General features: G+C 41.6%; 2 protein-coding genes across 5 annotated transcripts; both read right to left on the reverse strand.

The window, feature by feature from the left end:
- Positions 1–116: 116 nt before the first annotated feature.
- mrps15 (mitochondrial ribosomal protein S15) lies at positions 117–3,875 on the reverse strand. 2 transcript variants are annotated; one of them, XM_083678327.1, is made up of 9 exons: positions 3,639–3,875; positions 2,828–2,869; positions 2,491–2,556; positions 2,312–2,387; positions 2,036–2,084; positions 1,829–1,913; positions 1,658–1,716; positions 927–1,118; positions 117–599 (listed from the first exon to the last, which is right to left on the reverse strand). In XM_083678327.1, exons 1-9 carry the CDS (start codon positions 3,787–3,789, stop codon positions 489–491), a joined length of 831 nt encoding a protein of 276 aa, XP_083534453.1. In that variant the 5' UTR covers positions 3,790–3,875; the 3' UTR covers positions 117–488. The 2 variants fall into 2 exon arrangements, with proteins under 2 accessions (XP_083534453.1, XP_083534454.1); XM_083678328.1 differs by lacking the exon at positions 2,828–2,869 and having other exon boundaries at positions 120–599.
- Positions 3,876–4,210: 335 nt separating this feature from the next.
- csf3r (colony stimulating factor 3 receptor) lies at positions 4,211–14,084 on the reverse strand. 3 transcript variants are annotated; one of them, XM_083679777.1, is made up of 17 exons: positions 14,032–14,084; positions 11,305–11,422; positions 10,950–11,024; positions 10,354–10,650; positions 9,754–9,883; positions 9,302–9,468; positions 8,810–8,982; positions 8,574–8,724; positions 8,173–8,255; positions 7,805–7,955; positions 7,430–7,618; positions 6,608–6,709; positions 6,041–6,187; positions 5,793–5,933; positions 5,596–5,692; positions 5,417–5,498; positions 4,211–5,072 (listed from the first exon to the last, which is right to left on the reverse strand). In XM_083679777.1, the coding sequence occupies exons 3-17, from the start codon at positions 11,011–11,013 to the stop codon at positions 4,551–4,553; spliced, it is 2,496 nt and encodes an 831-aa protein (XP_083535903.1). In that variant the 5' UTR covers positions 11,014–11,024; positions 11,305–11,422; positions 14,032–14,084; the 3' UTR covers positions 4,211–4,550. The 3 variants fall into 3 exon arrangements, with proteins under 3 accessions (XP_083535903.1, XP_083535901.1, XP_083535902.1); XM_083679775.1 differs by having other exon boundaries at positions 7,805–8,012; XM_083679776.1 differs by having other exon boundaries at positions 7,805–8,012; positions 11,367–11,422; positions 14,032–14,051.
- Positions 14,085–20,404: the final 6,320 nt, after the last annotated feature.

Raw genomic sequence — 20,404 nt, forward strand, 5'->3', positions numbered from 1 at the left:
AGATAAAAGCCTTATCCATCGACATAAAATGGTGTTATTACAGGATATCACGCCACAGTACACAAGTAATCATAAATTATAGAAAAAAGAAAAAGAAAGTGTATACCAGTAGAAGTCGAAGAAAACAAAGGAAGAAACATGGGACGAAACAATTTCCTAAATAAAGCCATTAAACATGAGTTTATTTCAGTCTCAAGTCACATACAGTATATTGCATATACATAGACAATGCAAAGCCCCAAAGAACATATTTTTTTTAAACATATCTCCGTCGCACTATCACTGTCATTAAGTCTGATGATGCCCTACTTGCAGCTTGCAACGAGGAAAGAATATGCTATGTTGAGTCCGCACAATTTACGTCATGAGCCCATATAAAACAGAACGAATTATCCATGCCTTTCATCTGATCATGGTACAACATAACACCTTGAGTGAACAGAGGACAGTTCTAGACAGTCTTGGGTGTTGACAATATACAATGTGGTTTATTGGGTTCCTGTGGCTGCTGTCTTGGCAGGCTCTGTCTCTGTGTTGGGGAGGGCCTGCTTCATTTTCTTCTTCTGCTCTGCTTTCTGTTTCTGCACCTCTTTGAAGACCTGAGAAAATGACACGTACTTTTAAGACAACAAGAAAAGCCCAACAACTGTGAAGTAGTCCTGACCCAGACATCAATTAAGCCAAATCCAAGACTAAAATAGCACTTTCAAAGAAGAAACTCCATTGTAGATATTTTTTTGACTAGGATGACGCTTAATTTAGGTCCAGAAAACCGGCCCTAAATGTCTCTATCTTCGCTTTGACATTTACAGAATGTCATAGTAGAGTTATATAGCAACCATCAGTAGTTTCAGAGGCTGTTCACAGGAGATAGAGGGAATTTTCCAGACAAAGTGGGCAAAGAGCTGATCGTTTTGGTTTGCTACCTTTATGCAGAGGGCCTTCTTGGCCAGCCAGCGTCGAGTGGCATGTCTGTAGTAATCTGGAGGGAAGGTATAGGTGATTCCCAGCTGCTGGCAAACGTTTTCAAAGGCGTCATAGCGAGTCACCCTCAGGTGCTTCAGCAGCTTCTTCCTGCGGTCGATGGCCATCAGCATTCGTCTCTTATTAGCTTTGTCCTGATACAAAGAGATCAGAAATTGGGGTCAGAGGTAATGTTTTTTTTTTTTTTTTTTTTTTTAATTATATTATATTTATTGTCCGGTAAAATAGTATTGTACAGTACATACTCTCCACCTCAAATGTTTGTTTTGTTTATTTGTAATTTTTTATGCTGTCATACTAACCCTCTCTGAAACAATACTGAGGTACAGTAACGCCTAGTTGCAGACTAGCAAGCTACCAACAGCTAAATATCAGCCAACATAGGAAATAGGAGAGATAAACACTAATATTTCTGCAAAAGTGTCTGATAACATTTTGTAATGTGAATGTTGAGACATAAATTCCCAGAATGCAGCAACACCACTAGTCAATCTTATTTCATGGTGCGTACAGGATATCCTGTTAACAAACCTCAAACGACGTAGGCCTACTACCGGGGGGGGGGGAGGAGGAAATTATCTGTGTGGAAATATATCTCCACATCACTGCTACGAGCGAGAAGGTGAAATGACACTTACGCATGTTAAACCCTAGCACATGCACACATACGCACCTTGGTGTGTTTGTGCAAATGCTCCTGATAATTCCGGATTCTTGCAGTCAAAATGGCCACTGAAAGGTAACAAAGGGTTCAAGTCAAGAAACAATGTATGAGATGCAGAAGGTGCAGTTGCTCAATATAAAAAGCAGTGGTTCTTAACTGTGTGACAAATGGGAACCATACCCTTGACTTCAATAGAGTTGCGGTCAGTTTTATCCCGTTGGACTTTTGCAATCAGCTGCTCCTGTTTGAGCCGCAACTTCTCGCTCTGAAGACATACAGCATAGGGTCTATGTGATTATCGGAGTCAGTGTTGTGCATGACCACTAAAGGAAACTGACAAGACAAGAGGACTAGAAAAAAAGTGAAGAAACAATTACAAGTACATACGTGGCTTGCCAATTCCAATGTCAGAAGTCTCTTGACCAGGTCATTAGTTCTGTAACAGATACAATCATTAGGACAGAGAAAGGCGCATTGCAAATGTACAGTACAAAGCCTAGCTTTAAAAGACAAATCTCATAGCAATACATTTTCAGCACCAACAGCCTACTATCTGAGCTACTCATGATTCTGACACGACCATGGGAGAGATGAACATGTCATTGTTTCCATGCCAAATATACATAGCCGTACTTATGAAAAGAGAATGTAGGGACTACATACGTTTGAGCAAGTGGAACAGCTGCATATTCCATCTTCAGCATTGTTGGAGGGAGATCACTGAGCTGACTTTGAAGCACTGGTGGAAAATAACAGGACATTAACAACTCCAGCATTCAAGTGGTCCTACATCAAATAGTTGACCTACGAAAAAAATTAGGGGGCTATTTCCCTCAACATACCTTGCTTCTTTTTCCTTACGGCTCGAGCATAGTGTCTCACAGGCTGTAGAGCAAAACTTCCAGTCCCTGACGAAAATTAGATGTAATTAATTAATTAGATAAATTCATTAAATATGTCCAAGTCTATTCAGTCCAATGTTACTGAGCTCAATTGTGTGCTGGTGTATGTATTTAACTGTTATGCGCCTTCCAAATTATGGGGTTATAGGACACAATTGTTCTCATGAATTCATGATGAAAATAATTCACAGAGGAAAAGTTCACACTGCAGACATGATGATTAAGGGTGGGTGTAAAGGTGAGAAAAGCTGCAGGGGGCCAGGGGAAATAAACTCACATCCCACATCCTCTTCATAAAAACCTCCCAGTTGCTGACTGACTGAAAGTATGAGACATGTGCATCATTTGTATTTTTGGGGTAAAATTCCATTACCATCCCTCCAGTCAGGTTACAGATGACACGTTTCATTTGGGGTAACCTAGGCCTAGGTTAGGTCTAAGTTAAGTAATTTAGGCCTACTCATACTGCTACTACTGGACTGTGGCTGTGATGTTCAGAGTATATCACTATATAGCCTGCCTAATACACCTGCAATCAACTTTAAATATAGTCTTACTTCCTCAAATTGCAAGATTATGAGGACAATGCGGAAATCCATTAATCCCTGACTGAATACTGTCGGTACTTTTTCTGGTAACTATTTATTGTTTTGCTGTCAGTGCGCCAGAGACTTCACTGGAGTCCATCTAAGTAACTGCAGCAGTGCCCTCTCTTGGCCTAACCAGAGAACGATATGCAGTCTTTGGCCTAACCTATCTAGGGAATCATTTGATCCCATTACATCACTGACGATCAGACACATTTTTTTTAAAAGCATATTTAATCGCCTGGGTTTACATATTAGGCGTTATTTTTCACCGGTGAATTTTTCATGTAAAAATGTTTTTCATGTAAACGAGGTTTATGCTTGCTTTATGAATCATGTGTCCTTTAGCCTTGTAAACGAGACTTGTAGAGCTAAATGACAGTGCTGAAGATGAACACATGAATAATGTCAGCACGCTTTAGGATCCTTTATTCAAGCAAATCTACTCTATAGAATGAGATAATCAACGCACGTTATATAGTTAGGGACTCACAGACTTACCGCTGTTTCCAGTCGCGATGAAAGAGGAACATGCCCCATGTTTCAATTGGAGAGCTGAGCAAGTCCCTCTCAGCCTAGATAAAACACCACATTCTCGCATGACGACAGATGTCGATTTAAGTAAGCTTCTTAAAGCCATACTTGTGAACATGGCTGATTTACAAATAACTTAATATCAATTCCCGGTAATAATCGTGAAAATGTGACGAGTAAATAACATTCGTCCCCTACATGACGGCCGCCATATTGACTAGACCCTAGTAGAAGATGCGCGAGAGATTGAGTCAGGTCAGTACATGAAAACGGGTCAATCGATGGTGTCAATCAGGCATAGCTGTTTTGCTATTACCAGCGAACCTATTACATACTACGATGACTTAATGACTATAGTTTATAGTAGTGGTTTTATACAGTGATTTCTGTATTGTTTCTGATGATACAGTGAACAGAAGTTGATCGAAATACCACAAAAATAAGCTTTGTAGAATAGAAACGCCTGAGCATGTGGGGAAAATCATTTCTGTTATGGTGTAACTTTCTCTTTGAAAGAAAATAAATTACCACACTTTGTAGAAATGATTTATTATCGTTGTCTGTGTATAACATATGCATACATGTATTAAATGATAGACAAAGCAAGACATAGGCATCATTCCAAAACATTATTCTCAATCAATGGATATTGCTGTGCTTTTAAAAATGTATGCTTGGGAGCAATCGTTGCAATGTCGGAGCAATCATTGCAATGTCAACATTGCAGTGTCCACTATTTACAAAAATATATATTTCCATAATTAAGTATCTTGCCATAATTCAACACCCATCTTAGAAGAATCCCACATCTCCTTTGATAACTATCCTTGATAGCTTTCTTACATTGCAATCAAGTATGGTGAAATCATGCTAGGATTTTCAATTACCCTGAGCATAGCTTTCACTTTGAATATCATCCATGGCCAAAGCTCTAAGCAGAGGAAAGTCATCCCAAATACTTTGGACCATCTTTTCTGGACCATCATCCTGGTACTCTTTAAAGAAAACCTGTTCTGCAGGCATTCTATGACTAAGCATATTCTCGTACTCCTTTGGGCTGGACGGCTCTTCTGCCTCTAGCAATGGCTGAGTGGACTCTGAGCGCAAATAGGTGTGGGTCTGGGTTGGTGGCTGGCTCGTGTATGAGCCAGCAAAGATCACAGTGGCATATGGGACAGAGTCTTGCTGCGACACTGTGTAGCCAGGGCTGAGGGGGGAGCCACAAATGGACTCGCCCAGGTCACTGGTGTCCTCACTGCCATCAGTGTCGAGCCAAAGGTCATCAGTGATCTTGCCACCCCTCTTCTCCAGCCCCTTCTTACTCAAATCCAGGTCCAGGAGGCTGAGGTGGGAGAGATAGACTGGGCCAGGCTCCGGAAAGTCCTGGATAATGGGGGCATCCTTAAAAGGGAAAATTAGACTCTTGATCAAACAGAAATAGAAACATCAGAGCTCTAAGGCCTCATTTAGACTGTGCATTAAAATACATATACTGTATGATAATCATATCTGACATGTGTGTAGATGGGGCTCAAATGTCAACATTGTTTTCCTTTCAAATCATCTTTATGGCATTAGTAGAGATTTCCATTATTAAACACACACACACACACACACTCTGATTACATAGTCTGCTCAGATCACACAGAAACAAAAAGGCGGCATCCAGCTTTCCTTTCTAGCCACTTTGGGCATGATTGGACGGATATGTAAAGGAAGATATACTGTATTCATCTTGGGCACACCTGGATTGTGTCAGATGTGGTCCACCTCTTGATGCTGCTGTTGGCCGGGTCAGGGACCATAGGCCAAAACCGCATCTTCAGCCTTCAGAGAGAAACATACGGTAAGTTCTGTTGGTTATAAACACCACTGGAATACCACTGAAGTACTTGCTGACATGGAGTAAATTATGGCTCCTCACCATTCATGCTCATGGAAACAGGCCAGAACTGTGATTATGACAAGCAATGAGACTGCAACACCAGCTGGGATCACAATCATCACAATAGCCAAGGCGTCTAAAAAAATAAATGGCATGTTGAGACAATTTTCCAGTCCATGCATGTCATTTTCTCTTGAAAGAACCAGATTTTTTAATATTGAAATTATAACACCAACCCATGTGTTCAGTTTTGAGGAAAATTGTCGACCCATTTAAGCTCCCACCGTCTGTGCTAACCATGATGAAAGCCTTGTACAAAGACCCAGAGTTGAGGTCTCTCAGTACCACTCTCCTCTGTGCCAGGCCAGTGTTCACAACTGAAAGAGAATGTGACTTCAGTGTGTGATTGAACAGTCCCTAAAACATAAAACAGTAAAAGTATCAAGCTGTATCATCAACAGTGACAACATAATAACCTTATTACCTCTTTTGTTCCCCTCCTCAACCCAGTAGAAGATCCTGTAACTCTGCACAATTCCATTCCTTTGATTTATAGGGATTTCATCCCAGGCAAGGACAATTCGAGAATGCCAGATCTCACTGACCGTCAGATTTGGGGCAGCGGATGGGGCTGCCATTATAAACACAGAAAATGTAAGAGAGTTTTGGGTTAATGGCAATGAAATAATGGCAATTATTGTCATAACCAATTATAATGTCATGACACTAATTGTACTCTGACTTGCTTGTATGTTCATCTTTGACTGTGAGTGTGAGGTGAAAATGTGTATGTCTTTGAACTGCTGTTTTATGACAGATTTTACTATAATAATTTGTATTGATATTTGCAGTTGAAGCCCTTCATTTGAATCATATCGTCCTGAGGAGTACATTTCAATGTGTCCAACAGAGGGGACCATTGTACCACCATTCAGAAATATGTGCACAGCAGGTTCCCATCTCATTTACTCCAAGGTGGGCAACACCTTACACTCTCTGTACTTGATCTGGTAAAGACCAAGGTCTAAGGGGCTAGTCTTGATTGACTTACCCTTCTGTCGGGAGTATGCCTGAATAGCCACATTTTGGCCAATCCCATCCTTATACTTGGGATACACAGAGATCTGATAGGGCGTGTATGGTTCAATGCCGTCTGTAGACAAGAATGAACAGATAAGAGGGATTCCATGTTCATGAGCTCAATTAATGGTATTCCAGTAAATTACAAAATGTACTTTCCCTTCAAGCTTACTCAAACTTGGACCAAATCAGAACATATTTACCATGTACTTTTTCTAGCAATCATAACGGTGACGTCTATCTCCAAAAATGACTTGTCCAGTCATGTTTACATTCTGCAGTTTGTGACGTATGGACTTTCATAGTGTATTGAGCTTATAGTCTTCCTGTACAGTATATACTGTAGAGGAATAGGGCCTGTAAGGTGAATTAAAAGGACACTCCAGCACCATACCAGTTTTTATATATGTGAATAGTCGGAACAGTGATTTTCTACGTTCGGTAGTTAGTTATGTAGATAAGTCAATGACCCCCTAAGATGTCATCGGTGGTAAAAAAAAATGCATTCAGTGATTTTCAGAAACTACAATATCCAGCCAGTGCATTCGTGGCTTTTGTTTTTGAAAATCACATATTTATTATTGTTTTTCCCAATCACATCATAGGGTGTAATTTTCTTAGGACCTTTTCCCTTATCTTTTTACCTACAGAACATAGAAAATCTCAGTTCTCAGATATGTAGACACTGGTATGGTGCTGGAGATAATGAATATGAGGTAAAACAAATTGTGAAGTGTCCCTTTAAAGTATGTACAGCATAACACACATACCATTGACTTTTTTAGGCTCATACCTGATAGCAGAGTGCTGGATTGATTTCTGTCAATGTGGTCAAAGAGGAGGAGCGAGGGGTCCATTTTGTTTAGAGGTCTCCACTCCACCACATACCCTGTGATGTCAGACGAAGCTATGGTTGTCCATTGAACCAGCAGTGATCGCTCACCATGAGGCAGGAAACTAACCTCTGACACAGGGGCCAGAGCTTGGGACAGACAACAAAGACACATCAAATGAAAGAAGTCACACAGATACATACTGTACATAGTACTTACTACAATACACACCTACTGCAATACACATTAATTGTTGCTGTTGTCGTGAGACCTTCTGTGTGTTCAAATTTGTGATGAACTGTTAGAAAAATCTGAATGTAAGCATGCTGCTGTACCTTTGTGCTTTAGCACCCGCACTTCAGTGGGGTTGGATATTCCTGCAGCGTTCACAGCACTGAGGAACACTTTCCTTACTCCTCTGGGAATATGGAAAGCACAGTGACGATTCAACGTGGCACACAACTGTCCCTTTCCACCTGGCGGCCTCTGGAGTGAGACGATGTAGGACACATTCTTTCCATTGGCACGGAATTGCTCAGATGGCTACAACAGGAACAGTGCGAAGACATTTTAGTGTCTTCAGGTTGAGTGTATCGCCAGAGAAAAACTTCAAAATTGGTGACAGACCAAAGAAAACATGGCAGGTAGTAACATGTTTCAAACATGAGGGTGTGCTCTGCGCCGTGTACCGTTCCTACTGTACCTTCCAAAACAAGTGCACACCGAGATGTTTTTGCCTCAGCTCCCTAGGCACCTTCATCCAGGAGTCTACTCGTCCGGTGGGAGCTGTGAGGAGAAGAATGCGAGACTGTCAACTTCACAACTCACCAGAAGTTTGAACTCATCAGTTGCAGGGGGAAGAAAGGAGTACTCATTGAAACAAGACAGCTGTTTAGATTCACTGCCAAAGAGCCTAGTGCAAGTCAATACATATATTCTAATGCAGCTGGAGACGAGTGGAATAGCAAATGTAGGACATGGCATTAGCATACAGTGAGTAGTAAGCCCAGGGAGCAGAAGAATACAGTAGGTAAAAGATTGGAAACTGTGTACCAGAGAGAGAGATGAATTACACTACATAGAATTGATGTGGGCGTATTGCACCTTTCTCTAGAGTGACTCCAGCATGGCTGTTGCTCCAGTCGCTCCAGGGGCTCTGGTGGTACCTGAGCCTGATCTGGGCCTGGTACTCTGTCCCATGGAGCAGATTACCCACTTCGACTGGTCTCTGAGCCTTCACGCTGGTCACTGTAACCTAACACACATACACACACACACACTCAAATTAGCATGTTTTGCATCAGATATTCTTGTTATTTAAACAATGGTAATTCTCTTACGGGTTCTTCGCTCCACTGATTACTCCCTGCAGGTTTCAGTCGGACCTCCATGTTCATGCTGCTTAAAGGCAGTACCCATGTCTGGTGCTGTGACAGACTCCAGCTGATCCTAAGGCAGCCATACCTGTTAGGCTCAGCTTGAACCTTCAGAATCTTTGGAGGGTCAAACTTTGCTGCAATGTGAGAGTGATATTTAATGCCCAGTAGCACTATACTACAAAACATTGACTCAACATGAACGCAACCATAACAGTATACAATATTAAAGTTATTGTAGTATTGTATTGTATTGACTATAGGCCCAAAACCAGGGGAGGCTGGTGAAGGTAGAAATCGGAGGACAGGCTCATTGTAATACATGTAATTGAATGAGGAATGGTATCAAACAAACATCTTTGATGCCATTCCTCATTCCATTCCATGCATTACAATGAGCCTGTCCTCCGATTTCTACCTCCACCAGCTTCCACTGTCCAAAACACTCTGCCTTACCTGACCCCATGGGCTCCAGAAGCAGAGGTTCAGAGGTGGCTTGACCCAAAGCATTCACTGTCCTCACAAATATATCCATGTCAGAGAACAGACCAAAGCCACTGCGTGGGATGGTGTAGTGATGGACCCCTGGTGGCATCTCATAGGTATTGCTCTCTTGCAACTCCCTGATGATGAAATAAACAATTCTACTTCTTGAATAAATCAAGCATTTTCCCCATTCAGTTGGCTTGAATACCACCTCACACACAGTACAAGGTTGCATTCAGTCAGCTGCCTCACCGTCCATCGCGAAAATAGTATCTCAAATATATTATAGTATTCTCTAGCCTAGGGTCCCTCGAGGGTTGAAGATTTCTGTCACAGCCCAGCAGTAACACACCAGTTAACACACATGTATGCATTTGCATTTTTCCGACATCTACAAAAAAACACAATGTTACACAATGTACCTTATCTTTGTGTGGAGAGTGTACTGTGTGGGCAGGTGAGTGTCCGGTCCTGGGTTCCACTGGCAGGACAGTGTGCTCGGTGTGGTGAGGTTGGTCAGGCAGCTGAGGTTTTGTGGTACCGGTGGTGGAACTATGGCGACACGGGCAAAATATCAAAAGCTGAGACAGAAGAGGATCAAATCATACAGCACATACATAGATAAAACTTTTCTACTTCAAGGTTCTTCTTATTTTGGCTAGGAACTACTTCTACTTCGATTATGTTACACTTTGATGAAATCTTGTCTCATTATGATCCCTGCACTTAGATCTCTCAGAGCTGCTGGTTGAGATGGCAGCACAGTGTGTGTAATACTCTATGATTTACCTGAGGGAAACCAGGGAAGTTTGGTTTGCAAGTGCAGCACAGCACTTGAAGTTATCCTTTAACTAAAAGTTTGGTTTAATTACAAAAGTTAAAAAGGGGTAAAACAAAGGAGTTCCATGTGTTTCTACTCTACAATCTGTTATTTGTCATACAGGACACCTGAGGGATGAGGAATATCCCTTACTATGAATAACGCCACAAACAAACAAACAAACAAACAAACAAACTCTCACATCCAGCTGTTATCTCCACCCCTCCTACAATCTGGCAAGGGAAGGCCTGGACGCAACACGTGAGGTATCCCCTGGTGTCTGTGAAGCTGGGTATGACGACTCTGGATATCCTGCTGCTCCCATTAGCCTGAAGAGTGCTGGGAATAAGCCTTTGACCCAGATGCCACTCTACATGGATATCTTGACCCTTTGTCAGTGGGCAGTCAACTCCGATGATACAGGAAGCGGCCACCGATGACCCTAAGGCCACCATGGGGGTCAACGTCTGTACCACCGCACATGGAGATGTGTCACCTTCTGACAGGGTGGGAAAGAGAGGGGCAGTGGATCAACAATTTAGATGGTGGAGTCTCCAATAAAAGAGTGGAAGTGAGAGAAAATGTAAAAAGCTTGTTTAATTCACCAACTTATCTTGGGAAATTTCACTCCATATGTCATTTCTACGACTGAGTCTGATCATTTAAAAACATGTGGAGGCCTTGCATTCCATTTCAAAACAACATTTATGAAGCGAGGTGTCTAATCAATTGTCTTTGTAGCTGCTGGCAAGGTGGTGCCATTTCGAAACGGTTCAGTATTCCGAAGGCACGGCTCACCGTCTTTCGTTCCATTCACAAATGCCAGCAGCATGGCAAGCACTGATATCCAGACTGATGCCATGGTGATAAGACCTGTGAGGAGCAAAATGAAATGAGTGATTGTGAATAAAAGAAAGGATACAATTATATTCTATCCTGTGGAATTTGAGTGATCTGCCATATAGTGGGAATGGGAATAATAAATAATAACCACCTTTTTAAAACCTTGCATCATTGTTGTTCTACTATTTGACATCTGAAGCTGACATGAGTGAGGATGGGCTTTCCAAAGTACACAACTGACACATGAGAATGATCAGAGAGGTGAAAGGTTTGACAGCTGTCAAAAGAACATAGACAATGGAATACTCACCATTCCACAGTTATAGGAAACTTGATAATGACATAAGGACTAGTTATTCCTCAAGAGCTTACCAGGCACCAGCGGCAAGATGGCTGCCCTCAGGACATGCCTGTGTCCCCGTCTCTGGCTGAAAGAGGAAAGAGAGGAGGGTTATTCTTTGTCACATGATGTAGTTACTTACCACTGAGCTGTCTTGTGAAGGATGTGTTTTGTCTGTGGTGTAAAAAGGCTTAGTTTTTTTTTCAATGTCCTGAAAATGCAGCCTAGTGCCAGGCAACTAAAACCACAGACTTGTGAAACTGTCACCCTGTGGCCTTGCATGATTCATTTGCCCACTCCCAGCTCCCATCACTGTTACATGTCTTGCTTAGGAGAACAAAACCGTTTGACCAATAAGAGTGGCCAATAAAAGGGAACCAACGTGAAATGTGATGACGGTTGTTAAAAGTAAAGTAACACGGTGCACCCTTAAGTGACACCTTCCACAGAGCCGAAACGTTGGTGGAATAACTGTCATTTATAAAAACAACCAGAAAATAACAAAGTTAGAGAATACGCAGTGGATTCATGTTGCGCAAGCACTGAAGTCTCACTATGTATTGCTTATCATACGCAGTGGATTCATGTTGCGCAAGCACTGAAGTCTCACTATGTATTGCTTATCAGCTGCATGCATAAAGGCCTTCACTTCAATGTGCCTTCTTTTCAGAGTTGCACCTTATTACTAGGAGCTAATCGCCTGTGGCTCCTAAACATGCCTTGCTGCCTGCCTGAGAGAGAGAGAGAGAGAGAGAGAGAGAGAGAGAGAGAGAGAGAGAGAGAGAGAGAGAGAGAGAGAGAGAGAGAGAGAGAGAGAGAGAGAGAGAGAGAGAGAGAGAGAGAGACTGACATAAACAGCTGCCATGTTGCTCTCTAGCACCATTACTTATGTGTGTGAAATGAAAATGCCAATTTCCTATTTTCCATTAGGGAAGTGTGGTTGTGATATATGTTCTTCCCACAACCTTGTATCAACTAAAACATAATACAAATCATGTAAATGCAAATACTGTATACTGTCAGGGTGTTCAATGAAAACAATGTATGTAAAATATTTACAATACTCTATGGCCAAGGGCTATTCATATGGCCAATGCAGATTAGTGACATTTACATTCAAACTGTATGATATGATAGAATTCCGTCCTCTAAAGAGTTTAGTAGTTTCTCACACAACCTATAATGGCACAACATTCTCACTGATCTTATGATACGATTACCCTATTATGTCACATTTTGGGCTCCAATTTGCATATGCAAAGAAGTGCCAAAAAGTGAGCAAAGTCAGCCATTCCTAACCACAATAGACACATTGAGACACAATCAAGTACTGCAACTAGCATTTGCATTTTCAGACTGTTTACTTAAAGGGGCAACCTGGGATTCAAACAATAACAGAGTGGTCACCCCACCATGTTTTTGGTAAAGAGCTGAGGGATGGGGCTGGAGAAATGTAAACACTAAAATTCATAGATATCTATGGATATCTTTGTATGCAAGGACTGAACATCCATGAGTTAAAATGTATAGTTCTAACCATGTTTTGAAGCTATACAATGTTGTTTACAAGTACATTGTTGACACATAATGGATTAAATATGCTTATATTGTGGGTTCTGATGGGGTAAGACAGTTGAACTAAGCTTATGAGGCATACGTTTTTATTCTTCAATAATGAATAGCTATATATCATTAAATCCAAAAATAGCAATATTTTATTCCAAAAATAGCAATAAAATGTATTCCAAAAATAGCAATAAAAAAATAGTACCAATCCCAGATTACCCTTTTAACTCTGGTAGAATAATCACTGTTTTCTCAAAAACATTGTTAAAGACCAGGTCCAATAAAAAATCCAGCAAATTGGAGCCCCGTACGTATTGAATTACATCTTCATAATGAATGTGAAAAGAGTCATCAATTATATTTCTAAGTATATTTAATTGCATACAAATACAATAAATACTATGCCTTGTGGTCGAAAGTTACCACAGACACCCATGATTAGGCAACATCCTCTTAAGGGAACCCAACGGGAGTTTCTCTATTTCTCCTTTTTATCATCAAATCTTTAGTTTAACATTTGGTTGATTTGGAGAACTTATACTGTAGGAGAACAAACAGTTTTTACACAAACCGTGAATCTACTTTATTTGACAAGATATCTTCTTGTCTTATTAAAGAGAGATAGGCCTAAGGTAACCCCACTCATTAATTAAACACAAGATCAGAAAAGAGGAAATCGATCCTCTTTTTGTATTTATTGACAGGACGCACAATATTGAACCTACCCTATAGTGTGATCTGCTGATCGTTTCCGATCATTCTTCCAAATGAGTATAAGAAAACAGAGCGAATTAGAATGGTGAATTAAAAATAGTCATCAGTTAAATATCTGAAGACAGTATCGTGGTTTTATGATTCTCCTTTTGTTGACCTCAGAATGGTTACACCCAAAATACAATTTATCAAGACACATTCCAATGACAAGTCATAAGTTGCCCAAATAAGTCTAAATATTAAAAAGGTTGGATATGGAACTTTTCTGGCACACCCAGTGTCACTCACTAATAGCCAGTATTGTTCTTTTCTTTTCTTTGAGAATCAAGTGGCAGGTTTATAATCAGAATGAAAGGCACAGCAAAGCAAGTTGATCTGGAAGATAAAGGAAAGCAATCAGAGAACAGTACTACTCACCAGTCACAGCCAAGACCAGGAGAGGCTTTCATCAGCTCTGATGAAGATTGTAACAGATAAAACAATGTGGCTATATGAAGCTGCGATTCATGGGCACTTGTGTCCACATCCTTGTTTTGAATTGGTGGAACTTTTGCAACTATAGGAGGGATCACATGACAAAGAGACATTTTCGGAAAGGAAGTGAAGTCAAGTGCCCTGAAATAATTGTGCTATATGAAATAAAGATATTATTATCATAAGGTTACACATCTAAAAGTGTTGCCATTTGGAGGGCCATTGCTGTCACCAAGAGAAGTCAGTCTACCTCATATGGTGGAAAGTGTGACAGGTTCTAGAATCTGGTTTGAGCAGGCAGCATTTATTTTGGGCATGTGTTTAAAATCATTATTCAGTTCAGTTCTGATTCACTTTTATCATTCTTGGTTGAGTATTTTGCATCAGTTGTTAAAAACATGCCATTTAAACCAAGGTGTTGACATACCAAAGAGGGTCACAGGAAATGGTGCAACCAAGGAAGCCATATCCTCTGACCTCAGTTATCAATATAGGGCACATTCTATACCCTTTTCTCAACTGTTAGGAACACACCCCTGTTGTACACCTGTCACATACCTCATTTGGAGCAGAAAAAGGTTTGTTTAGTGTTGAAAAGTTAAGCAGATATTGTCAGATTAGTTCTTATTAATAGAGACATCCATTCACATTTGAATTTACACATTGTGAATGTGTAATTGATTTAAGTGTCTTTTCTTACAGCATGCCATTTGTCACTGAACAGACCTACTCTACTGTATGTCCTTGATTTTTGCATTCTTTGATTTGTGCCTTGGGCATGCATTCATTTTCACAGACTGGGTATAGTTCACAAAGGAAGTTGAGCTGGTGGTACAATCTAATCTCCATTATGGCTTGTTCTGCATGGTGTTTATATTGCACAGAGCTGAAGTCTCAATGTCAAATACATCTATACAGTTAGTCCATCTCTAAGAACGCAGGGAACCTAGTTCAACATGACCACTCGGCTTTGAGTTTGCCCCCTCATGAAGCAGATCTGTATCCCAGGGACTTCCCATGTGTGTCTCACTTCACCTTTTGTTGCTGTGGTAATAGAAATATCTCTTAAATGTGATTGTAAACTGCTCCTTGACCCCCAAGGACACTCAGAGCCACTTGCCGTATCACATTTATTAGCTGTTTAAATCGTAAAATGATTCTGTGTCTGAGGCCTCATTTCAAACAGCGAGCTCACCCACTCAATTTTTAATCTAACAGCCGTATCCCCGTTCCCGTGGAAACATAATGAAACCTAACTGTTAATCAGAGGCCGCCAGAGAAAGAATTAAAGTGACGCATAACTAAGTCATTGAATGAAAATCAACAGAGAAAAGAAAAGTAGACACTAATTAAAAATGCATTAACTGATTATCGCACAGTTGACATATTTTGCTTGATCTTTTTCCTAATCAGCAGTAATGAACGAAGTGCTCTCAATCTACTGGGTATTACATGGTACATTTCAGTGAGCAGTAAAATTAGCTTGGGGCCTGAAGCGAATTTGGGCTGATGAAGCTTCTTCGCTTGATTGTGATTCTTGTGTATGTACTGTATGTAGCGCACCACTGTCTCCCCTCCTTAGCGTCTTACGCAAATTAGCAGTGACTAACCCAAAAGTTAGACATTGCAACCATTTTCCAGGACCGTTTTCCATTAAATATTTGTAACATACTGTACCCATCAACACTTATAACGCAAGGGGTAATCAACCAACGCCACAATCTGTGAACATCTGTGACATCTGTGACTCTCTCCTCATTGAGGTTCCACATAGCCCAAATGAATTACATTCTGCTATACAACACACTATTTCGTTACTTGCTTGTTTGCTATTTCACAAAGTTCCAAGTTCCTCCTGCAGCTTGCTGGCTGTATTTGTGCAGTGGCAGTAGTTGTAAGAAATCAGACTGTGGCTTCATGCACTTGATAGCTGTCTCTGATAGGCTTTGGGGATAGGGGGATAGAGGGACGGAGAGAGAGGGAGAGAGAGTGAGGGAGGGGGTCAGACAAGCTCAGACTCACGCTCCTGCTCCTTACATGCACCCAATCCACTCCTATCTAGTACCTGTCACATGCCGGCCGCAAAATGGAATTGACTATTGATTTCCCTCTTACCACAGGTCAGTGGCACTGGCAGGCTCTGGTGTGGGAGGGGAGGATGAGAGGAGAGGAGAGAGAAGGAACGATGGGGGGGAGCGAGGGAAAAATACACACACACACACACACACACACACACACACACACACACACACACTGTTATTAACCACACTATGTCTCCTGGGATTGTGTGTTAGGAACAGAATTACTTTTGAAGAGGTGATGCAATGAGGACAGAGCTGAACATGGAGCTAAACATGGTTGCAGAGTGTTGTCTAAAAACAGAGCAGCAGCACTGAGCACAAACTTCATTTCCGGCCTACAGAAAATAAAACAAGGGGATGAAAATGCTCTACTTTCACTGTTATATTTTGCTAGATAGCATACAAGGGTTATGAAACTATGGGCTTGATTTATTCTGTGGTTTATCGCACCTTTGTGTTATATTCTTACCTTCTCTCCAACCCGCAAGTCATGTTCAATACTGTCGATGTAAAATGACCCTGATCTTGAACACATGTTAACCTATGTTAACTTATGCTCCAAAAACCCTCAACCCTGCACATACCCACATATTCACACCCACACACATTTCTCTGACCATTCAAACCCATGAGAGGGAAACAGAGGTGATAACATGTTAGACATCAACTTCAGTTCCCCAGCATCAAACACCAGCTTACCACTCTCTTCAAAATAGAGAACAGAGAAAATGAAGAGGGGGACGGCTATAGAATAATTATGCATTTATAAATATAATACTGTCTGCCTTTGTCCACTCCACTCATATGCCCGAAAGCAACAAATCAACATCCTTTACATAAGCTCCATAATGTTATGCTGCTTTCCCCTTGTAACGAGGCTGAGAGGTGCTTGACTGGAGGGCCTGCCGACCCCATCACCTCTCCAAGAGCAGGCAGAGGAGATTCACCAGAGTGTGACAGAGGGAGAGCCAGAGTCACATGGTGTGAAAGTGAATCATGGTGTTAGTCGTCGTTGGTGTTTGTGGCTGAGGCGAGTAGTGTCCTTAATTAGGATAACTCAGGGCATGCTAAGGTTTGCTCCAGTCCCCAATGTAGTTCAGTTAAATATCTCTCTCTCTCTCTCTCTCTCTCTCTCTCTCTCTCTCTCTCTGTGCTGTATAAGTGAACTGGGTCATTAATCCTATTGATCGAGGGGCAACGAGCTGCTCACCGGTGGAGTGTCATAGCTACATGTCGCTGATATCTCTATTATCTCGATCAGATGAGACAATTAGTTCATCTTGTTTTATTACAGTATCTCATGTATCTCAGGCATACTCACCGACAGCTTACAGTATACAAGTTTACAAACCTGAAACCGAGTTAGCATAGAGTCTTTGAAGCAACATGGTTGAGATTTTTTATTAGAGATATGAGTGGTGGGAGAGGCTGTGAGATGCAAAAAGTATAGAACATAGAGTGATTAACATAAATCCAGTCATTGATCCATGCTGTACATGATCTATCCTTGATGCGGTAGCTTCAGTAGCTCCAACTCTGAATGCGAATACTCCTCAGGTGAGTTTCAACCCGACCAACCCGCCTGGTGGAAGACGTGTCCCTCTCACCCTTCCATCCTTGCTCAGTGCCCACGCTGTGCCTGTCTGACACATGATGTATGGGCCACTCTTTTCTGCCGACCCCCCTCCTAAAAACCAACGTTAATTGCCTTCACTTTGTTCTGTCACTTACTTTCCTATTTGCATTCTGGACAAGCTTTCATAGCTGGCTCCCTTTGCCACGGCGAGATTGATTTATGGACCGCTTAGTATAACCTTATCCGTCTCCCATTTTGCACCCCTCAAACGCCTTTCAGGGAGAGATGAAAGCCAGGAGTGACATCTGAGGCCCTTCCACTGGGGGCGAAGGGGAGCCTCCCTTTAATTAATCACACCAATGAGAAAAGCCAATTGTGCATTCCATGACTGTTCCCTATTAAAAAAACTGAAAGACATGATATATAATGTATATATATATATATAAGTCAAAATATCTTTTCATTTCATAACAAGAACTCCACCACACATATTGTGCCTTTAAACATTGAATAGGGACAGTTTAATAGGGACAGTTTAATCAAAATGTTGAATAGGGACAGTGAACATATTAAAGAAGATTAATCCCTTTGGATCACAACACCTGTGTGTGGACAGCACTGGGATCTGATATGACAACAGCTACTGTGTGCCAACAGATGGCACTCTGGTAACATGGAGATCTATGAGAGAAATATACTGTAGATAGGAGAAGTTACTCATATTTGAGAGAGGATTATGAGAATCATACAGCCAATAAAGTTGACATCGGTGGACCGTGGTTGTTGTTCATGTTCAGAGTTCTCTATTTCTATTAAAACTGTCTGATGGATAACAATATTATACATATCAAATTATCGTAATTAGCTATAGCAATTAAGGTAAAAATGTGATGACAACACGCAAGCTAATTACAAAGCAGAAACACTTCTTTCTGTCAGATTAGAAAACGCACCACAGAGTTAGATGTTTGTCCAATCAAATAGACCTTTTATATTACCTTCCTGCTCCACTTACTGCGGGATGCACCAAGCACCAAGCCTTTTTATATGTCCAAGCACATTACCAGTCTAGGGATTGTCTGACAGTTAAACTTGCCGTCACAGAGGAAGACCATGAAATGTCACATTTTCACAAAGAGTACTGGAAATTTTATTTGACATCAATGAGGTGTTATCAAGAGGACAAAGAGTTTGGTTTGCAAAGCCTATTAGCTCAGCTGATAACGTTTCACTGCGACTCAGTTCTGGAGGCCAGGCATGCTGGACCACTGGCTGTTTGGGATTCTCTCATTCTGGGTCATACCATTTGAATCAGAGAGCTGTTTGTTCAGACTGGTTAGGCCACGGTTGCGTAGAAGAATCTGCCTCAGATCCAAACCTTGCAAGCCTCCTATCAGAGACTGGACAACAGGGCCTGGGAACTGAATTACCCTGGCTTGGTTACTACGAATATGGCCCCTGTTAATGCTGGGATTGACATATCCACTTTGGGGGAAGCCAGAGGAACCTGGGCTACGGTCTCCATTGTAGTCAGAGCCATAGGCGACCGGGCCAAGACCCTCTTCAGGGAGGCCAAAACCACTGCTCTGGGGTGGTGAGAATCCACTCCAAGCTACTCCACGTCTGACGGGCACAGACTGACCTCCAACAGGGTCACGGCCATAATAAAGAAAGGAGTTGGGTTTATAATGACCTTGCATGTATTTTTTTGAAAGGTCAAACCGGCCAGGGGCTTCTATGTGGGTTGAAGGAGCAGAATTCTCAAACTGTTCAATGTTGGGCTTATAGCTGCTAAGAAACTCTTCTCTGGGTGAGGGGACAAAATGGCTGGCGGAGGGTGCACCCAAACTGGGATCATAGCCACGGTGGTTTACTGTAAACGGGTTGGGTTTGAGGCCTCCAGAGGTGACTAGTCCGTGGGCCGAACCACTTGGGGAACCATCCATTTGGTTTTGGCCGGAGAGGGCGACAAGGACAGGCCCAGGCTCAGGCTCAGTCTCTCTGGGACCATAATTAATTTCATAGGATTGGGATCCTATGGGCTCCAGGTTGCTGGGAGACCTCCCAGGGTGTGAATGGCCAAGCAGGTTGGAGGTAAACGGGGCTCCGGGGGCTCCCAAAGCAGATGCTCGGGCTAAAGCAGAACAACACATTGACATATTAGCTGAGGAATTATGCCTGAATCTGCCATGTTAGATTGGTAGACTAATCTATCCCAAAATGTTTCAACAACAACATTGAGCTGTGCTGATAGAGTACCTCTTGCAGTCTTATGACAATATACACCTCCGGCTAACACAGAACGAAGCAAAAGGACACTGTAAAAGAAAACACTGTCACCAAAACAATAGGATGCTTCACAAATTATCTATCTAGGTAATCAATTATTTTTCTAACAAAGAGCCATAGTAGACATTAAATACCTCAGATAGATTGCCAAAGATAAATGCATTGTTTCAGTTGTGTGGACACAAACTACTTGACAAGCTAATGATTCAAGCACTCTTCCACCTCTTGACTTCTTATACAGTCACTCTGAGCCTGCAACCTTGTGGCTTGATTAACAAATTATGGACAGCTGGTAGTCATAGAGACCAAACCCCAAACATTGAATTCAGTCAACCATTAGGCAAATTGCTTCATTACACCAGCTGATTAG

This window comes from Argentina silus, assembly GCF_951799395.1.
Source record: "Argentina silus genome assembly, chromosome: 10".
In the NCBI taxonomy this organism is placed as follows: domain Eukaryota; kingdom Metazoa; phylum Chordata; class Actinopteri; order Argentiniformes; family Argentinidae; genus Argentina; species Argentina silus.